General features: G+C 32.1%; 1 protein-coding gene across 3 annotated transcripts in view; it reads left to right on the forward strand.

Moving 5' to 3' along the window:
- Positions 1–23,218, forward strand: part of LOC149072559 (carnitine O-palmitoyltransferase 1, liver isoform-like) — a 117,481-nt gene that overhangs the window by 83,397 nt on the left and 10,866 nt on the right. For all 3 annotated transcript variants that reach the window (XM_089246150.1, XM_089246151.1, XM_089246152.1), the window contains exons 9-16: positions 8,752–8,800; positions 11,062–11,191; positions 14,516–14,655; positions 14,748–14,947; positions 15,084–15,237; positions 19,723–19,794; positions 20,791–20,951; positions 22,402–22,558. In XM_089246150.1, the coding sequence (XP_089102276.1) occupies positions 8,752–8,800; positions 11,062–11,191; positions 14,516–14,655; positions 14,748–14,947; positions 15,084–15,237; positions 19,723–19,794; positions 20,791–20,951; positions 22,402–22,558 (1,063 nt within the window). The remainder of the gene's footprint in view (positions 1–8,751; positions 8,801–11,061; positions 11,192–14,515; positions 14,656–14,747; positions 14,948–15,083; positions 15,238–19,722; positions 19,795–20,790; positions 20,952–22,401; positions 22,559–23,218) is intronic.

A 23,218-nucleotide genomic window follows, 5' to 3' on the forward strand; every position in this document is an offset into this window, starting at 1 on the left:
ATTTATATTTCCATTTTGAGTATCTGCTACAGTCAAATCTTTAAAAAATAAGTTCGCTTGGTTTTATAAAAAAGTTGATTATTAAAAATACAAAGGGAAATGAAAATTTATAAGTAATTTTTGATGTAAAATAAGTTAATTAAAATGTGGGAATGTTTCCATGAAAACTTCTGTTACATAGAAAAGTGTATTTTCTTGAGACTACTGTATTTATGTGAAAAAATTGTGGTATAAAATCTTTTTTTTTTGCACACACATGGTTTGTTATTTTTAGTTTGAAAATATGTGATAAAGTTAGAGTAAGTAGAATGATTTGCTTCAACTTATAGAAACAGAATAAAGAATAACAGTTATATTCACAATTAGGCAATGTAGATTTATTGTTTGGAAAAAAAGTTTCATCTACTTATCTTTCAAATCTCTTAGCGATTGTCAATAACAATTTTTTTTTTCAATCAGTGGTGCTTAAAAAAATTAGATTCAAGTTAACATTCAAAATAATACTTACATACATACTCTAGTTAACTCTACATAGGCAATAGTTTAATTCAATGTTGTTATTCATTGCTGCTGCAGCCAGATCCGCTTTAAGCTAGGCTGGAAGAGATCTCTGCAAAGGGATAAGTCCGGTAGCAGAATTCTGGCATTCATTCAGTTAGATCCGCTTTATAACAAGGTCAAAGAAGGTAGCAAAAATATGTATTGCATACAAATTTCATTTTATGTGTACCAGGATGCATTTAAACTAGTGTTTCCTGAAGTAAGCAATGTAATCATCTAGAGCAGTGGTTCTCAACCGGGGGCCATGGAAGAAAATGGAGAAAGGGGCCATGACAAGTGATTTGGAGGGCTGCAGAGAGCTGAGAAGAAAAATTAAGGTGTGAAGAAATAAAGCTTTTATATTAGTGACTATACACTTACAGAATCCAACAAAACCACCCATAAAACCAGGGCCGTCTTAGGGTCATGGACCCACCCGGGCTTCACCGCTTACATTTTGCAGCAGGGGTTTTTCGCAGGCCCCGGCTACGATTTTACAGATCACTATATTACATTTAGTGTGAAAACAAAAAATGATGAAAACCATATCAGGTCCCGGGCTGCAGCTCTGTCAGTCCCACTCTTGTGAGGGGTCATGCCCGGGGGTCTCATGTCCATAAGTTAATTTTGAAAATAAGTAAGAAATATGTAAGCTGTTCATTTCCAGCTAAGTATGGGACTACCATAGCATCACTTTGTCTAAGGCGCCCATGATGTTGAGACGACCCTGAATAGAACTCAGAAACTAGCGGGGAACTCAATAAATTCTAGGTCTGGAGGAAAATCTTATTTGCAAAATTTTCGTTCAGTATAAATTCACTGAAAAAATCAATTCAATACATATAAAGGAATTTTTCTTCTAGATGAGGGTCGAAGACTCTGGGTAAGACAGGGGAGCCACGAGAAAAAAATATATAGTTCAAAAGGGGCCACGGGCAAAAAAGGTTAAGAAACACTGATCTAGAGGACGGTAGAAGATATGGATATAAAAAAGTTCAAGTTCAGTGTTTCTCAAATTATGTGGCTTCTAGGAGCCTCACCAACCTTTTTCAGAGGCATCACATCGAACTGAACATAGTGATTTATGTGTCTATTTATGCTTTCAAGTGGTTCTTTTATGCGTGAAAATATCTACCAAACTATTCTGGGGGGCCACAGATGAGCCATGAATTGTGCAATGGAGCTGTGGGTGATAAAAGTTTGAGAACCAGTGTGATATAAGATGCTATGTGGGTTGGTTCAAGTTCTTTTTTTCTATTGTAATTTGGATGGCAGTGTAAATTTATAAGGAGAAAAGTTCATTTCTGTTGAAAGCTATTTAATGGAAAAGATTGTGATTTGTTGAGAGCTTAACCGTTTAAAAGCCAATGTAAATGGAACATAGTTTTTATTTTCAAAAATATCAGATAAAAATTGATTCAAACATTTTCAGTTTTCTATCGTATATAGAGGAGAGAGAGTTCAAAGTATTTTTTGAAATAAATTAGGAAACTTTAGGTTGATATAAACATTTTTGGCAGAATTTTGAAATTTGACATTTTTGGACATTTTTTCCCCATTTCGATTAAAATTTGCCAATATTTCAATTTTGAAGTAAATTGAAAATTATTTTGTGTGTTTCTACCACTTAATATATCAATCAAAGTAAATCAATTAGTTTCTTTGTACTGTTAAACGTTAAAGAGCTATGCACATTCAAAAATGCATGTTCCATTTACGGAAAATTGGCCTTTCAACAGAGCAGGATTCTAGGGATATCTAATGTGCAGTGTGCTGCTTCGATTTTCCCGTTCGAACCGCAGGGTGGTTGTTATCGTTTGACATGTGTATAGGGACTAATTCTGGGTAATATGACATGGAGGAATGTGCTTTCTGGGGTGGATTGTTCATATTAGGTAAGTACGTTTTTATTCTTACATTCTTAGAAATGTATGTTTTAGCGAACTGCAGACTAATGCAGTCAAACTGAGTTCGATAATCTTAGATAGTCTTGTTGTGTTCAGCTGAGTGTAACCATATCAAAAAGATATCTCACATTACAAGAAGCAGTAAGATATTTAGAAACTTTTTCAGATTCCAAATTAGAGGACGTAGATATATGCCAACTACGTGCTAATGAAAAAGGGGAACATCATGGATGAAGATGATATTGTTACAGATAATTTCCACCAGACTTCGAGATTGTAAAACAAGAAGTGGTTCGACAGACAAACAGATTTATTTACAGAACAGCAATTTACACGTATTTACAGGCTACTCACAGAGCTAACAACTTTCTCACAAAGTTTAATCACAACTGACTTTTCATCCAGTCTCTCTAATCTCGAATCTCTCCTCTTGTGATCACCTCACTATAGGTCTGGTCGAAACTTAAAGAAAAAGAATATTCCACAAATTTCTATTTCATAGTACCAGATTTGTAGCACCACTGTCTAGAGAGGCGGATCCCTCTGGAATGTTCTTTGCACACTCTCTGCCAGTTCTCCGCCAATCGCACATCCTTGCGCTAAACCGAAACCGGTATCATCTGCCATTGCCAACAGAAGATTGCAATATTTTTTTAGAGGCTCTACAAAAATAGAATCGCGTCATCTATCATCTATAGATCATAACAATATTGTTGAAAATGATCTAATATCAACAGTTCCAACTGATGTATGTGAAATGCTAGGTAATTTTGCAACAACGAGGATGAGGTGTTAGAAAAAAGATGTGGGGCAGAAAAAAGTAGCGAAACGTAATTACAACGTTCAGGTTCCAAGAAAAAGCAAGACAGTTTTGAGCAATCTGAAAAAAAATTATTGCATGGGATAAAAAAATTGTTTCTAGAATCTGATCAAAACCTCAGCTCTGGATTCCGTTGGAAAAGATTTGCCATATGACCATTATAGCACATTGGATACGTTGACGTTCATTCAGAGTTGCGAGAAGCGGATCGTATTTCACATTTGGAATTCCAAAGAGAAGTGGCAATGGACCTTCTACGAACGAAGGAGTGGTTAATTATTCATCCAGTTCCACGTTGTCAACTGAAAAAAAGATTTCAGGTCATCTGATGGCCATTATATTGTGTCTGCAATGCAAGGACGGTGTGCGGTTTACCAAAAAAACACTATGTATGAATGCTACCAATGACACAAACGGGTCCATCAAATATATATGAATCCCTTCTTTTATCACATACATTATAAAACAATTTGAATTTCTGCAGTCATTTTTATGTTTAAAAAATTGGTATGTGTTGCGAATTTTAATTTGTAGTAGAAAATAGAAAATTTTGTGTGATAACTGTACTCCAGAAATAAATAATTGTGAGAATATAGGCGATACTAGTTTCCGCTTTCACCTCTCCCCAAGTGTCAATATTCCATTTATGGAACATTGTGAAAAACAAAGAAAAAGAATTTCTTCTTCAAATTTCAAAGTTGATCTATGTATAGGCATCCAAATTTCAAAACAATAAGTGACTTTGTTCATAGTTCGGCCTTTAAACGGTTAACAACAATGCTCCTAATATTTCAGCATTGTGTGCATTTTGTTTTATATCTCCAGAAGATGTTATCTGTGAGTTTTGGTAGGTTGTTTTTCATCATTTCATCTTCATTTGTGTTATCAACATTCTCAAATCAAACAAATTTTACCATTTTAAATATTTCATTGTAATTTTTTAAACCAATTTCAGGGCTCTCACTTTTCTTTTCCTACTTTTTGGTAAAATGTCCTACTTTTGTCTTATTTTATAGTTTTTTCCTACTTTTTTTGCCAAGTCCTAACAACAAAATTCGTCTAATTAATTTTTATTGAGGAGGGAATCATCGATATAATGCCGAATAATACAAATGTTGTAGATTGCAATATTAATAGCGATTCTGCCAAAGCAGAAATAGTATCGTTTTTCAGGTTCTTTGGGGGGGGGGGGGTATGTGGACCATTTTTGGTTTTTTAATTTTTCTTTTGCTTAGTTTGAGAGTTCAACAAGTAGAGTAGTGATTACAAACTTTTACCTGGTTGAAAAATAATAATTTTGTATGACTCTGATGCCCAATAGCATTCATTATTATAACCGAATAGCATAACCAAGTTATTTTTATAATCTTGCTTTAGCTTGAGTCAACCTTACAGGATACTGAAATAGTGCTATGGAAAAAGAAAAATTAATTTTGAATGTGTTCCAGGGATTTTTTATTATGCTATGATTATGTTGTCTAAGGAGGGGTACCCTCCCCGTCCTACTTTTTCTAATGTTTTGATTGGGAGCCCTGCAATTTTTCAAAATTGTGTGAAATGTGATTGCTTAAAGTGAGGAGAAAATTAGTTGTTCTCAGGGTTGGTAAAAAAACCGGTTTTTTTTTTAGAAAAACCAAAAAACCTGGTTTTTTTGGTTTAAACCAGTTTTTTTTGGTTTAAATAGTATTAACATTAAAAACAATGAAATTTCTAAAAAATCATTCAAACTTACAATAATTAACTAAAATAAAATGTTTATTAATGTAATTAACACTATTCCCAAGCTAATTAATCAATAAATATTTATTACATTTTCACAAAAACAAACTTTTGCAATTTAATTATTTTTTGCTTAACTCAATGGATTACTGTGTGTTTGAAAATTCTTTTAATGTTATTATTAATCATATAATATATAAAGGTTTTTCTCCAGTTACTTTCAGTATGTTTAATTAGGAAGCTATTTTGCAAAAAGTAATAAAAATTAAGTGAATATAATGTATTTAATGAAGCATAAATAATGCAGATTAATTAGCAATGACTTACAATATACAGGGTGATTATAACTAAGGTTCTGATTTCAAAACACTGTAAAAAAAGAACGATTGTCAGAATGACTTGAAAATTGACATGAATATTCCTGAAAAATTCAATTTTATTTGATAAAGGGGAAAAAATACTTAAAAATGTAAAATTAATGACATCATCCAACATGTGGGAAATTTGCTCGCAGAATGGAAACGATAGCCACTCATGGCAGAATGATACCTTAATTATAGCATTTCAAGATTTCATAATTCATGGAAACATCACAAAAAAAATGAAGTAATTGAACAAATAACTACAACTTACTCAAAAAATGTTAAATATGGTGTCCACCGTGTGTTCTGGCTATGAGGTTGAAAGCACACAAATTCTTGTTCAACAACAGAATCGGAGTATGCCATGGTCATAATGTGGATGTGCTTGCAATTCAGCTTTATTAAACCAAACGAACCCCCCCCCCCCCCCCGGTTAATTATTCCTGAGGAACAAACATATAGGAAATGTGTTGGAGATTGCAATTCACCAAAGTTTGCAATCTGACCACTATTTATAACATTTTGAGGTACCCCCACAGCCAGAAGTTGCAAGGGTTAAGCTGCATCCTGTCAAAATGGATCTTCAGCAGCTGCTTTGCTGGTATTGCAATGTGCATCTTCATATAAGTTCTATCCACACACTGATGCTGTGGAAGTGCCGAAATGATGTGGTTGCACAAAATAGATTATACTGCTGGCCAAGTACAGCATCGTCTACTTGCACATTTTGCACTGTTTTCTTTTGCGAAAGAAACTTCCATTGCTTCAGGAGTATCCATGCAAATTTTCAAGTAATTCTGATCAGTACTTAATGGTATAGTTTTGGAATCAAAACTTAAATTATAATCACCCTGTATATAGCTGATTATTTTTCATAAATCTGTTACTACTATACAGTAGAACCTTGATTAACTGGGCTTAAAAGTGAAAGTATAAAAAAAACAACTATTGAATATTAAGACTGGGAGATATACAGTAGGAGATGTGCTACTTCTTATGGGAAAGAAAATGAAAATGTATGTGAGGTAATGTAACAACTAGTACACTAGTCTTTGTCCTTTAAGGACAGCTGGTGTCTTTATTGGATTATAGAACCACCTGCCCCTAGCATGATGGTGTCACTACTGTAGCTGCTTCTTTGTGAAGGGAAAAAGAAACCCTGTGAGATGATGCACCACTACATTTAAATGTGTGATGCAATCCTTATTCATGAATTTGCTAAAGATAGAGCATCAGAATGTAGCCAAAGGTTAGAAAATGTTGTAAGAATGAGAAATTTTGGTTTTATATATAACTTTAAATGACTAAGATACTTCATATGAAAAATATATATATATTCTGGCCACTTTATGAGACTTTTTGAAAAAAAAACCACTTACAAAATCTTATGTCGTTTAAAGATATACCATCAGGATGTACCCCAAGGATATAAAATGTGGTAAAAATGAAACATTTTGGCTAATAATGAGCCAATATGATATTTTTCAAGGAAAAAAAATGATATTTAGGCAACTTTTATTTCATTTTTCGAAAAAAACCAAGGTTTAAACCAACGTGGTTTAAACCAAACAACCCTGGTTATTCTTAAAAGTGATTAAAATAACATGGATAAACAATATGAAATGTAAGCTACAAGGAAAAACTTTGTTATATCCGTGTTTGTTGCAAGTGGATCCGGCTATATTAATAGTTTTTATTTCTAATTAGCTTAACCTGTCTCCGGCCTAATTAAGATTTGAATTTTCTTTTTTTATTATTTATTTTGCCGCCTTTTAATTTAGAGATATCAACCATAAAATTCATTTAAAAACATTTCCTGTATGTTTTCTGGATTTGCCCATGACTATAGAAACAACATTAAAATTAAAAACAAAACAATTAAATTTTATTCTTTGTTGAAAATAAGTGATTTAAAAAAGTTAAATTTATGGCATAAGTGCTGAAATAAATGAAATTTTTGATTTTTTTGAATTATGTTCGGAATCTCTCATGTTCAGGAAAAAAATCGTTTTTTGGTGTAAAAAAATATTTTTTTTTCTAATTAATAAAACTGATGTTCCCAATTGGGAACATTGGTCATTAAAAGGTTAAATCTTCATTTTCATTTCCATGAATCAAAATCTTCCTATTTCTCTTTTTATCTTCTGTAGGGATTCCTGTTACAGACATAAAGTTTTCCCCCCCGAAAATCTGACCATCAAAACATTTGATACTAGTATCCATGAATCACAATCTTTTTTTTTCTCCTGGTATAAGCTGATTCTTTAAAACATGAAAAACAGTTTCTGGATAAGAGGATAAGAACAATCTTCAGAAGAGCCACTTTATAGCAGTGAATAGGCATTCATCAATGTCAATAGCTCATAATGATGCCCATTGGAGCTGTGAGACAGTAGTGTAGTAGCTGTGCACTAGTCTTGCCCTTTCAACAATTTTCAGGTGGATTTCCTACAAGCATAGAAGAAAAACAGATACCATTGCATGTCTGTGCTCAGAAGTTAATATTATTTGAATGGGTTTTTTTTAATTACCTTGTATTAATCCTGTACAACTCTTGTCTGATATGTGCCGGATTAGTAAGAGTCTACTGTATTTTTATAATGCAGGAAAACTTAGTCAATTTAAATTTCAAGGGGGACCCGCAAAATCAAATTATCTAATTCATCGATATAGGATCCATAAATTAGTCCCAAATTGCAGCTTCATCATCACCATTAACATAAAGTTCATATGACTGCTACATGATTCCACTGATCTGGAAGCAAAAATACTGTAAAAAATGTTACTTATGCATAATGCCTGCTTTCAAAAATTCTGATTTCAAAGGGAGGAATGTTTGATTAAAATTTTATCTTTTGATACCCTAGTCTGGGTTCCTTTACACAGGATTGTCAATGAACAGAATTTTAGCCAGGCAGTAGAGTGAAAAAATTACATCCATTATATATGTGTCTAAATGTGAGCGAATTTTCATTTGCTCTCTAGTTTAACAACTTGATCAAGGTGAAGTCTGGCATGTCTTGTAGAATTTTTCCAACTGTCCCTGTTTGCTCATATACCAAAGTCATGATTCATTTTCTTTCTACTACTTCAAAAAAAAGTAAAATTTATGGGAGCAAAGATCATTCATCATTTTCAGTAACAAGATCAAATAGTTATAGTATTAGCAATGACAAAATATTAACTGTAGAACATCTTTTTAGGATATGTCTCGAAATGCTGTGATTTTTTTTTCTTTTTTGAAAACTTTAGAAATTTCATACCCCACATCTCTTCAATTTTTAGCAACTTGGGATTTTATGTATTGGTGTTATATGTACCAATACTATTATATATAATCTTTTTTAATAAATGATTTTCTGCATATTATTCGATTTTAAAATACATATTCTTTAAATCATAGAATACCTGGTGAAAACATGGATAAAATTCTTCATTGTGAGGATTCAAAGGTAAAAATATTTTATGGTCATTTGATATACTCAATTTGAAATAATTATGTATCTCAATTTTTTAAGTTAAATTTTTGAGGTCACAGAACAAGAAAAAAATATGATCAAAATTTATCTTTATGTTGAATTCAACATTAGAGCATGAATTACTCAAGCAAAATTTTTTTTGAACAAAAACATTTAAAATGCTTGACTAATCAAATTTATTAAGTTTACCAAATTAAATAAAATCAACTATAATAATAAAAGGATAAAGTGTACAAAAGGGTGGTGACATAGACCAAACCCCAGCAACTATTGTTTTTTTGTTTTTGTTACCCCAGGAATAGTTTAAAGTTTGACAAAAAATAAAAGCCAGATGAAAAAAAGATAGTGTATGGTAATGTTCAAAGTATAAACAATGCCACATGGTCCAGAAGACGACAACCATATCACTTGGCCGTGGATATATAGGAATGTAGAAAGAAAAGTCACAAAGAAAAACAAAAAACAATGGTATACCAACCAATTATGTGCTGCATGCATCTATTAGCCACAAGACTACATTGGTAGTTCAAAATGTGTATCCTGTATGTTGGCTCATATCCTATATGAGACTATATATCCATATTTGTCTTTCTAAAGATGCTGAAAAGAAGCTTCTCACTGTTGAAAAATAAATATAACAAAGAAGAATTAAAAAATTTTACTATAGTCACAAAGTGTCCAGTTTTCATATTCCAAATAATTTTGCATCCTGATCTACCCAACCCCTTTTAAAAAACCTTATATCTATCCAGGCAATCACAAGTCTTGAGTAAGAATTTTGATTGAGTTTGTATTATTATTACCCCATGCTACCCCAAAATGGCTGTCACTGAAATAGTCTGGGAGTAATTGCTCCTTACAACTGAAATTTCGTCTAAATTGGCACCTATCCTTCTGAATAGTATTTTGAACTCTAGAAAAATTGAGGGGAAAAATATAATTCTGTATTTCCTTCCTTCATTTCTTGTTGACTTGAATTATAGATTACTACTTGAATGAGAAAAAAGGCTTTTTCCATGTTTATTATGCGAAAGTGCAGGAACTCTTATCAGTTTTCAGAATTGTTCAACCCTTTAACTAATCATCTGACTATGACGGCATCTACCATCATACTAATTAGTAGTTATTTCGATTTTTTTTTTGTTGATTTAAAAACAGTTAATGATGTGAAATCAGTTTCAATGTATTCAAAAAAAATTTAATAATTAAAATATATTTATTCAAACTTTTAAAAAAATAAAAAATAATAAAAAGAAATTAATTGGCCACATATGCTGGTTAACTGGCATAGCATAAATCATTAAACCCTTTTGTAAAATGCCATAATTTTTTTTTTAATCAGGTAGATGTCGTTCCGATTTTCAGCAGGTGGAAAATAAGGGGGGATTGGAAAGCGTGTTCCGATAAGAAATCAGTTTTACAAAATATCAGTGCTTGTTATTGCTAAAATAAAAGCTTTTAAGGTGGTGATATATTTTATCAATGCTGATGAGAGGGTTAAAAGCTTTTCTTCTGAAAGCATGGTCACAGGACAGCCTTCACACTGATTTCAAAAGGATATTTGCCTACTTCTTTGCACAACCTTTTGTCTTCTTTCTATAGTGTTTAGAAGAGATTATGTACACCAGACACCTGTTTGTCATTATGTTGCAATCTGGCTTTTTGTACCTGTAATTTTGGTATTGACGGTTTCTGAGTTTGCATACATACTCCAAGTAATGTTACTTTAGGGGGGGGGGGAATTATATTTCCTCTATAAAAAATTTCCCATTTATTTGTGTAGGACATAAATGTTTTTTTGTGCCCCCCATATATATATATATATATATGTATAGGCCTATATTTTTTATTGCAGCCCTTTGTGTCCATGTCTTTTGTACCTGCATCAGTCTAGGCTTGGTAGTGATACACTAATGTAAGCATGTAGCATGATAATGTTTAACTTTTTTTTTACAATACTCTATTCCTGGTGCACGTGACTTAAATTGGTCATACTTTTAATAGCATGAATACGCTGCCTTCTTTCATTTAGTCACACCCTCTCACATACATAGACTACTTAATAAACATGACTAAATTCAAACTAGTGTCATTAGTTTAAATAACACTTTTTTTAAATTTAATGACAACTTGTAAAAAATATAAAGTACATACATTCCATTAAGTGAGACTGTATTTACAAAATTTAAATAAGTTTCAATATATGCCAATTAACGACTACATTTTTTTTCCAGCACATTGCTGTATATATTAAAGGAATCTATTACAAACTAGATATATGTGATGCCAATAATCAGATTTTGTCACCAAGTAATCTGGAGAAACAACTGGATTGGATTGTTAAAGATGCAGAAAATCAAAGTGGTAATTTTCTTAATGTTTTACCAAAAAGTATATGAATAAAACTCTCAAATTTTTTATAACACTTTTGTTTAATCAAACATTATCTATACATATATAATAACATATCCTGACTGACTGATCATCATCGCCAAGCCAAAACCCTCGAAGTTATGATTATGAAATTTTTGGTGAGTAATTTTATTTTATGAAGTAAAGACCCACTAAGAAAGGGTTTTTCAAAATTCAACCTTTAAGGGGTTCAAAGGTTGTATACAGAAATCACGCCAAGCCGTAACTACTGGAGCAATATTTATTAAATTTGGTCAGTAGTTTTATTTCATGATGTATAGACTCACCAAGAGTGGGTTTTTCGAAATTTGGCCCTTAAAGTGGTCATGTGGGGGCTCAAAGGTTATATGGTACAACAAAATCGCCGAAGCTTTAAATATGAAAATTAGTCAGTAGTTTTATTTTGTAATTTTAAAATTCACTAACGATGGATTTTTCAAAATTCATCCTGTAAAGGGGGGGGGAAGGGGGTATATGGGGTTATGAAGTTATATGGGGCAATCATTACTGAACCCAAATCGCTGGAAGCTATAACTATGAAATTTGGTCAGTATTATATTTTATAATATAGACACTCACCAAGATGGGATATCTAGAAATACAACACCCAAGGGGGGTCATGAGGGATTCAAATGTTATTGGAAGGAATCATTGCCAAGCAATTTTCATTTTACCAAATCCACACGAGCGAAGTCGTGGGTAACAGTTAGATTATGACGCTATGTTTAACACATTCAGCTTTTTGCACCAAAAGTAGGTTATGCATGTTCAGTGCTTGTAAATGGCTAACCTTTGAAGTCTCTTCAAAAAATCTTTATTTTCAAGTTTTATTGCATGGTTTTTTTTCACTGGGAAAAAGGGGGTAGAAACATGAAACATTTTTTTTAATGATTAATTACCTTAGAAGTCACATTACTCATGTTCTGGAAAATTTAATTTTTATTGACATTTGTGATATTATGTTAATCACTCTTACATGATGGGAGCAATTAAAGGGTTAAGCACTGAAAATTATATTGGGTCATTTGATATAACTTTTACATATTGTGTAAAAGTACCTTGTTTTATTAGAATTTTTTAGCAAAAGTTGGTAGATGAGAATGTGTTAATAGGCTATCTTAAATGCTTATTTTGTCTCTGATGGTGATGGAAAACTGATTAGGAGATTCAGAATCTGTCTCTTTGAATTAATACAACATGATTGCACACAGTTATTGTAAAAATCAGTGAACAAAAAAAATCTAATAACCACAGTCATTCAGTGTAGTTATTTAATTTCTTTTATTTTTATTTTTCCATTGTGGTTTAGAGACCCTTATTGAAATGCTAAAACATGTGCCTGGATTCGTAATTTATTGTTTATTATTTCCTTGTATTATTTATGTCCTACGAATACCTGAAAGCGAAAGATGAAAATTAATGGTCACCACATGGTGACTAGACATTTGAGAGTGGAGACAGATTTTTTTATTCTAATCGCCACCAATTTTCCATAGTTTCAGACTAGAAGAGAAAAAAAGAAATCAAATGAGAAGGAATTATTACATGGGTTACACTACTTGGCAATGGAAAAAATAGAAAATATTTTTTGGAGAAGATGGCTCTGAAAAATCAACATGTGCTCGTATGCCTCAAAAACTAGATACCGTCGTGCTCCCTCAGTCAGACGAATTGTTGCAACAATATGAAGACAGTGAGCTGAAAAATGTGCCAATTATTTTGTCTTTCTAAAAGAAAGATCACATTCCGAGTGGGAAATACTCAGAAACACATAATGTGCACAAGGCACATTATGTGTTTTTAAACCATCAATATCTTTGGAATCACTGATGGAGATGATGACCTCCAAAATTCACCAAATTGGGGATGGTGAGGATGATATTGCAAATTCTATTGATGATTTCACCAAGCAGTGCCGAAGTAGAAAGAGTATAGAGCAAAGTAAAAATCATCAGTGATAGCTCAAGCTCAGTAGAAAAAGATGTACTAGAAAACAGGGTTTCCACAAGAAAAATGCTGAAATATCAAAGGATTTAAATCCTGAAGAAAGCATTCAGTTGTGATGGCAGGATTTCATTCAAAGCAGGCGTCTGTACCTTAAAGATTTGACTGTGTGGTAGGTTATGGTAAATACAAATACTAATACAAAGACCACAACAGGCAAATTGCTAATTGTGATAAATTGGTTATTATGCATAATAACCAGATTTATTATATTTATCACTTTTTTTACTGTTAACACATACATAACTGGAATGTAGTTTTGTTTTACTAATGTATTTAATTATTATGTTGTATTAGGCAAAATAAATGATGATAAATATGCAAAAAAATAGATAAGTGAAATTATTTTTCATTTATACTTTGATGTGTTTAATATGAAAGTAATATCTGTATGGGGTTTGACCCTTGATTCAATTATTATAATTTTGTTTTGGTTTGCGTTGGTGAGTGGCCACTGGATTTAGCAGGTCTACTTGTCTTACCTCTACTGAAAGCTATAAAAAGTTTTTGAAATCTTAATTCAAGGCTTTCTATTTGGCACAAAACTGTTGCTTACTTTTTAAAGCAAATCATATTTTTCCTTATAAGGGTTTAGGCAACTGGCTCATGCAAAAATGAATTCAGGAAAAAAAATTCTGACTCTGTAGGGAATTGAATGGAACCTCTGTCCTTTTTAATAATCTAGGCAAGTGTGTTAGACTATACTACAGAAGCAATGAACATTTTTCTATTAGAGCATGTATATATGCTGAATGGGACCATACAATGGACAGTCACACCTAACTCAGCTAATAGCTCATATTTACTGATATTAGCCACCAGATAGGGATGTACATAAATGATGTCACTATCTACACTTTCCTTGTTTTCCCTTCTTTATAAGTTCAGCTAGTATTCTAATGTCCCTTTCTATGTCTAATAGTGGCTCTCCTGATCTGTTTAAAGCTGTGATTCAATCTTTCACCATGGAAAAATGCCCAGAAAGAACCACCATTAAAAATATACCCAGAAATAATAAGTTAGTTGATTGCCATATGAAGATGGCTTTGCATGCAGTTAAAAAAATTTATACTTGATAAATTGTAAAAACAAATAAAAATATAAATAAAATAAGAAAATATTTTGTAAACACTTGCAAGTCTGTGTTATTCTTATTTATTCTAAGTTCATGTACATCAGGAAAACTCCTTCATGACATTTTAAAAACAATAAAAACTTGTTCGATATTTTTGGTAAATTTTTATACATATTTTTATGAAAAATGTTTTGCAGAAATGTCCTCAGATGCAGAAAAAAATGTTGCTGCACTCACAACATTAAAGCGCTCAAAATGGGCTGAAATAAGAAAAAAATTTTTAAGTTCTGGTGTTAATAAGGAAAGTAGAAGAACTATAGAGAAAGCAATTTTTTGTGTAAGTTAATCTGTATTTTGGTTATACATTACATGCATATCAAATTTGAAGCTTATGTTTCAAACTAACTTTAAGTACTCTTCATTTTCTAGCTTTCTTTCGTTGATTATGTGCCAGAAACTCTAGTAGACAAAGGTAATTTCCTTTTGCATGGGGATGGTAAGTGCATATGGTTTGATAAATCCTTGAATGTTGTTATCTTTGGTAATGGATCAGCTGGTATAAACTGTGAACATACTTTTGCTGATGCACCAGCAATGGCGCACATGTGGGAGTATACTCTTTCTAAAGAGTGAGTATTTTTTAATACATACATCAAAATAAAAATCTTCTTACTCTGTAAATCAATGGAAAATGCAGATTTTTCATGAAAGTTAGGCACTTGGTGTTCATTATTTATGACACACAATTTGTTGTATCCTTTTCAGAGTACTAGAAAAACTTTATGATGAGAATGGTTATTGTATGCCATTTAGTAAAGATTTCAAACAAGCAAAGACAAAAACTCCTCATAGACTTGTCTGGGAAGTCACACCTGATCTAAAAGCAAGCATTGAGGAAGCCTTTGATTCATCACAGAGAGTAAGTCACATTTCTGTATAAAATCAAAAGATTTAAATTTTTTAATACGAGATTTCTCTTTGAAATTTCAACTTATTTCAATATTTCACTTCTGAAACAGTATCAAAATGTGGAGCTTGTAAAGCATGATTTAAAAAGAAATAAAACTTAATAAATATGTGCATGGTATTGATGATGTAGTAAAGGTGCATATACATTAGCGTGCAGATCATGCAATGTAAGCATTTGCAATTGGTGGTACAGTGTTATGAACAACTCTTGAGCTGTTTGAACTGGACCCATCTGGGATAATTTTTTCAATGAACACAAAGGAAGTTTGTGTACCCACAGACACAGATTAGAACTGCTGCAGGGGGACCGTACATTACATGATCAGTGTGCTAATGTGTACGTGCCCCTTAATAAGTCATGATAGTGCTAAGATGGCACAGCACAAGAAAAATAGTGATGCAAAAAAGTCAAACTCTTATGCATTTTAATAATATTTTATGACATTTAATTTCCTATTTCAAAGCTGAAACAAGATTTCAGAATCCAATATATTCCATATATTTATTTCAATAAATATTTACTGAGCACATTGTAAAATATATATATGCTATGAAAAACATAATATGCACGAGGTATTCATTTGCCATTGTAATGCCACTTCTAGAATGTTTAATGAAATGTGAATTTTCTTTCCTGAAAAAATGGATTCCTTTGATAAAGTACAATCAGTAGTCAATTAGTTGAAAATGGACAGTTTCAAATGTGTGTAACAATCTATTTAACTTCTGATAGCCCTCAAGCATTCCTATCACATCTTTATTGTATTTATAGCTTGTGTGAGATTATAAAGATAGTTGTGTTCTTTTGAGATTCCTTAAGATGAATCCTATTGATGAAACAATTTGTGTCATGTTTACATATAGAACATGATTTCTATCATGTCGAATGCATCATAAGCAAAGATGGACTAGATAGAAGAGGTATGGTGGGGGGCATGATGATGTCAGTACATATGTGTACGTATATGTTCGTTCTGTCAACCCAGTCATTGATGATGTGTGGGGCATTGCCCCAGTATCTTGACCGATGGCATGCATGCATGTATAGTATAAAATGCAAGAAAGTATAAAGTGCATGCCACTTAATTTGATCACATCTGGATTGGGTTTCTGATAACAATAATTGATTGATACACCCAAAAGAAACTCTGAAGCAAAGTTAATGACACGTGTTTTGTTTGTTTGAATGAGTTAAATTAATTTTTTTAAATACAAATACAAAGGCCACAACAGGCAAATGGCCAATGAGGTGGCTGAAAAAAAAGATACCATAAAAAATATGGATGTTGAATTAAAAAAAAATACAGACACCCAAAATAAGAGCAGTTATCACCAAAATACTAATATACAATAATATAAAACTAATGATTATGATAAAATACACTGCCTACACATAAAAAATTATGGTTGTCTTATCTAACAATGGATAGCTTCTTGATTCCTCCCATTATAAACTAGTATTTCTTTTTAAATGTATCAATTGCAGTAGAATTCACGACTCCCGGGGTAAGCCATTCCATTTGTCCACAACCCTGTTAGAGAAAAATTTACTGTGACACCACAACCTGGAGTTGCCCCTTACTAATCGGTACTGGTGTCCCCTTGTCGAAACACTTGATTGACGGTGTATCAATAACTCATGGTCCATCCTATTCATTCCATTGAAAATTTTAAAAACTTCAATCATATCCCCTGATATCTGCATTCTTCCAATGTAGACATGTCAGAAAATCAAGTCTCTCTTCATAGCTCAAACCCATTGTACCAACAAGAGCGTGTGTGGCTCTTCTCTGCACCCCCAATCAAGTCTCTGGTTGGTCTTTTAAGGAAATTTATAGTTCAAATATTTGGAAAAATATAAGACTAATTCCAGAGCCCTGTAGCTCTCTGAAAAATATATTCTGTACGTTGGTTTCCAAGTGTTTCTCACATACTAGTTGCAAAATGTTCAATGATGAAAACTTTTTCCCCTTTTTGTGAACATGGTGAGACTTGAGCAGGTGCGATTGCACTGGGCCGCAAAATGTTGAGGGACATAAAACTTTTATTACATTGAATTTACGTGCACATTCAACTACAACTGCTTTAAAAGGCCAGAACTGAAGTTCTGTTAGTGTATGCGTGAAAAATATGTCTATTTATTAACCCCTTGAACTGCAGTTTATTTTCAGGCAGCACTGCTCAAACAGGCAATTTCATGGTGAGCAGGACTCTCAATTCAAGGGGTTAACAGCCACTCGTAGGCCTGTGAATAGTGAATCTGTCCTCCCTCCCATCATTGAATGGGGTTCTTGATTTTTAACAGGGCACCAGGCTAAGTTGGCTCCTTGTATTGATTTTTAAGGAAATTTATAGTTCAAATATTTGGAAAAATATAAGACTAATTCCAGAGCCCTGTAGATTTCTGAAAAATATATTCTCTAGGCACATCTCCCTATCAGACTGGAGGTGCCAACCACACCAATTTAAAATATTTTTTCATGTATTAAACATTATTTTGTTTTGCATATATCTCTAACTAGAGGCTCCCTATATCCACTTTACTACCTAGTGGTAAGACAACCCTGAACTCTGGTATCTTCTCTGAAAGGTTCTTTGATGGACCCAAATTCTATGTCTTTTAGATTGCCCCATAAAGTGATTTTCTGTGAAAAAAATATATAGAACAAAAATGAGTTAATATCTGGGTCTAATCCCTATCATATCTCTTGTAGTGGAAGCAGCATGCATATAAAAAATTAAAGAGGGCCACAAAACTATTCTTGTAATGGGCTGCAAAATAACTAAGCCTGTCCCTGGTTGTGGAACAGGATCTTTTTTCTTTCAACTGAAATCCTGGGTTATTATTATTCAGACATTGTAAGGAGTCAGAATGGAACTTGCTTAATGTTCAATAGTGATCTTTTTATTGTGTAGCATGTTCCTTAGATCCCTTGAGAAAGTGTTTGGGTCGAGTAACTGTGAAACTGGTCAACTGAAAGAAACTGGCTAAGAACTGAAAGAAAGGGGGGCTTTTTTTATACCTGACATTTGCCTCCACTGTAGGAAGGTCATTGAAAAAGCAGCTACACACATACATGGATTATAGTGGCTACTACAGCCGGATTAGGACATTGTGCACCGAGTACAGGAATGTTTGTAACAAAGAGAGGGGTGTACACATTTTGACCTACATAGTCTTGCAGGTCTATAACAATAACTTATAAGAGAGGAAAATCATTGCATTATGACACAAAAACAGACCCATCATTTCAACTTTTTTTTTCAGGGGAGGGCGGACAATGAACATATACTCAATATACATGTATATACATTATTCAAATATATGTATATGTAAGCATATTATATATATATATATGTGTGTGCGTGTGTGTATATTATATATATAATAAAGATGGAAGATTTCAAAAAAGCAACTTAGTGTTATGCTAAAAGCATTCAACAGTTAAAAAATCGAAGATGAATATTTCAAATTGAAAAAAAATGATGAAATCGTTGATCTGAATATATAAAGCTATCTCTAGGCTCGTCATAAGAATAGCCAAAAAATATGCAAATGTCTCTGATAGTACATTGGCCTTAAGCCTAAACTAATGTGCCAGTTCCCCAACGTTTGCAGTGAGTACGTAGGAAAAAAGCAACATAAAATATCAACGAAACAAAGACAATATCACCACACAATATGAACAAAGATACAAATATGAGATGCAGGAATAAATGATATAACCCAAAAAAAATTGCTTACCAATAATTACATCTTGTGAGGAACAAGCCACGACTTTTTCGTGGCCAAGACACATGCCCGAGTGCAATTGCTGTACAGGCTTAACTGCTAGTTTTTAGCATTGCCACAACTGAGGAACAAAGTTTTTAAAATAATTACATGACAAATGTCATGACTAAATTGTGTCTTGTATACATAAGTTGGAAAAAGAAACAGGGAAGTTATTGTCAGCTATTTTTTTTTAAATTGTGTAGCGCTTTTTGGTAATCCTTGGTATTATTGCAAATATTTTTAATTTTGCAAAGTTATACAATACAATATATAAAGAATACAATACTTTTCAGAATTTTTTACTAATATTGGAGTTGTAATTGGTCAAAAAATTGACTTGAAATTTGTCTTCCCTTTTCTCAATTATACATATATATTTCACCTTGTTTGTTAATTTCTATTGTATTTTTAAAGGCGAGGGGCATGTCCCTTTAAATCTCCCCTCAAATGACGGGCTTGCACAAAAAATTTTTTGTCAGCAAAAAAATAGATAATGCAAACCATAATCCTGAAAACAAATTTTTTCCCATGTTATGATATTGGTTTGTTTCGTACTTGGCAAAAGTGTTAACAGTATCTGAATGATAACATCATCTGTGATTCCAATAAGCTGTGTCTACTAGACCATGTTCATTGTGATGCAAAATATATTTTTTACAGGACAACAAAGATATTGATTTAATTGTGGTTGACCATAATAAGTGGGGAAAAGGAGCTATTAAAAAATGTCAGGTGAGATTTTTCTTTGAAAATTAGTCCCAAAATATTAAATGAAGCTATTAAGATATCTGTGTTTAATAAATTGAATGTAGAGTTTTACATTTTTTTAAGTAACGCTGAAAATTTTGTTGAGGTGAAAAAGGAAGAATTATTACAATAAAATCTGAATTAATCTTTCTTTTATTATTTTGTCACCATGATATTTTTTGGTGGAGACTAAACCACTGCTAACTTCTACAATTTTAAAATTGTAGTTTGCCTCACTTTTCACACTCTAGTTTTTTATTTTCCATTATACAGAAGAAAAGTTTTTTTCTTTACTACATAAGTGAAACGTCTCACATGGGACACTCCCCATTAGTGGACACTTGGACACTTTTTTAATTATGTGGACAGGACTGTGGATTTTACTCCCCATTAGCAGACATTCCCCGTCAGTGGACAAAATTTTGGGTCCCTGTGGGTGTCTGTTATCGAGAGGTTCTATTATATTTGCATATGGAGTTTAAGTATATATGATAATGTTTTGCATATAATCTGTGGATTACACATTAAAAACATCTGAATTTCTCTGTGCAGAATATAGACTGCTGTGTTATCCCTGCTACTTTTTTTTCGTGAGAGTAATAGAAATGTGTTTTTTTTTAAATTCTAATTCACAAAAAATAATTTTTCAAAGATGTATAGCTAATATGTAGATACAAGTAAGAGGATCAACATTTTTTTCTGAAAAAACATGATCAACAACCCATTCCATATTTCTTAAGATTTCTATTATTGGTAAAGGCAATTGTTATATGAGGTTTATACAGTGCTGTGGATTATAGAACAGAATTATTTTGCTCAAAGTAGCAAAATTCACTTTTATGAGGCCAACAAAAAAATAGTTAGGAAAGAAAAACATTAATCAGGGAAAGAAAGGTTGTTTATGCTTGTGTGAGCATGATTTTTTCACACACACATTTTTCAACAAACTCTTTCATAGTTTAAAGCTTTTTTTTTTTTTAGATTTCTCCAGATGCATTTATTCAACTGGCACTCCAACTGGCATATTACAAAGAAAGCAAAAAATTTGTACAGACTTATGAAGCATCTATGACAAGATTATACCTCGGTGGAAGAACAGAAACAGTCCGTTCCTGTACTGTTGAATCTAGAGATTTTGTTTTGTAAGTTAATTTTTTTTGTGCTCATACATTAAAAAAATTAAAACTTTCAATAAACCTAAAAGTTAAGTTCATTAAATAATTTAGCTAGAAAATTCAATTTCCTCTGTTGTGTGTATGGCTACATCATCTTGCTGAAACTCCTAATGAAGACTGTCTAGAAGTTCATCAAATGGTAATAAATTATGCTGTAGTGTTTGTATGCAATTTTGAGCATTTTTTCAACCTTTAAAAAAGGCTGCACATATCTGCCCATTGTATAAGAAAACAGCCATGGCCATCAGTGAGCCATCATCTTACCTGCAATTTAATTTGTGGTTCCTTACCCAAATTGTGCCAATAGAGTGCCCCTAATCATTTGGACTGGGTTCCACTTCTTCTCATTGTTAAAAATAACTAAATAATTTAGTTCATATGACATACTTGTGAGCCCACTATAATCTTTATGCTATGTGCCCAGTTTTCAAAGCTGATTTTTTCATAGTTTTTCAAAATACTATTGTACCCATTTTTTATATGTATTTACAAATCATATCTGTTGAATCTGACCACCCAGATATACTTCAATTTGCTATGCAATCATCCTTTGTGTAGCAGTATTTGTATTCTTCTGCCATCTCTTTTGTTTGTAACACATGGCTTTCCTGATTTATGTTTATCTCGATAGATACCACCTGCTGATAATATTCTGTAGATAGACTTTTCTGAAAGTCGTCCCTTCAGATTTCAACTCCCATATTCTGCTTAATTCTTCAAAAACAATCTCTGAAGCTCCCATCATTTTAAATGGCTGTTGCTATTGCATGTAGAACATAAACACTGGGCAGTGGAGATGTCATTTGTGGGGAATTTGCATAATTTGATGATAGATGATAAAAATTTTTCATTGTCTCAGACTTTAGAAGCTCAAATTTCACTTTTTTTTTTACAAAAATTTATTTTCATCAAGAACTAAATTTTTGTTTTTGATATTAAAAAGTTTGAAAAATATTTTCAGAAGTATATCAGATAATTCTTATTCTATACATTGGTTTTTTTTCAACTAAAAGAGCAAATTTTATCATTGTCTAAGCTTTTTTGCTGGGCACTTTAGAAGTGGATTTTTTAGATGCTTAAAATAATAAGACATGATATGGTGCAATGAGACAAAATATATCCCAATTCTAGGACATATTGAAGCATGATGTAGTGTGTAGCAGGGTTCCACTGTAATGGAATCTGTGAGATCTTTTTATTAAGAATGCATTTTCGTCAAATGTTGGACCAAAAAAGGAAAGAAAAATACATTTGCTTATATATAAAACAAAATTTCTCATGATTTTGTTTTATCAAGATTGTAATTCCTTTGTTTTTTTAGTATCCTCTATATATTTCAGTTTTGTAAATATTTTGTTCAGAAAATATTCAAAGGGGACTTCCTTTATAAAATAATAGACATACAAATTTCATTTAGGAGCATGATGAGAGAAGGTGAAAGTGAAGATGAAAAGAAGAAACTACTTAAGCGCGCTGCAAATAAACATCAAAACCTATATAGAGAAGCCATGAACGGGAAAGGAATTGATCGGCACCTGTTTGCTCTGTATGTGGCTTGTAAAGGCATGGGATATGTAAGTATATTTATTTTATTAGCATATATGTATATATAGAATGAGTTTTATTTAATGATCACAAAAAGCAGTTTGCATTCAAATTTTACTTATCAAAGGAAATTTGAGTCACATGGGAAAAAAATTAAATTTAACTGAACATTGTTAAAATTACATTCATAATAAAAGTATTTTAATTTTTGAAACCATTCTTAAAGCAGTTCCAAATTTATTATATAAATAAGGCCGGAATTACACTATTAAAGTTTTGTAAAAGCTCCTTGATAATATTTGAAAAATGCAACCAATAAATGTATCGGTTACACTCAAACAAATGTAACCAATAGGCACATTGGTTGTTTTTTTTTCAAATTTTTTAAAAGATCTTTTATCAAACTTTTAAAGTGTAATCTCAGCTTTAGAGAGAATTGAGAATTTTTCCAAATTTATTGTTTTTTTTCTACAGCAGTTTTTTAAAATGAATTTTTGCATAGGTTTATAAATATGTAGTGAGCACCACTTAATGTGATTACGTTGGCAATCTGGGCGTTTAATTAATAGATAAACAATAATTGATTGATAATATCTAAAATATACATAAATACAAGAATGGTCACCATATGTTTTATTCTGAATGAGATACACGATTATTTTTTTAAATATTTTTTTGCAGTTTTATCA

Source organism: Pholcus phalangioides, unplaced genomic scaffold (assembly GCF_987345545.1).
Source record: "Pholcus phalangioides strain wild (caught in Gottingen) unplaced genomic scaffold, Ppha-v1.0 ptg000017l_1, whole genome shotgun sequence".
NCBI classification, from domain to species: Eukaryota; Metazoa; Arthropoda; class Arachnida; order Araneae; family Pholcidae; genus Pholcus; species Pholcus phalangioides.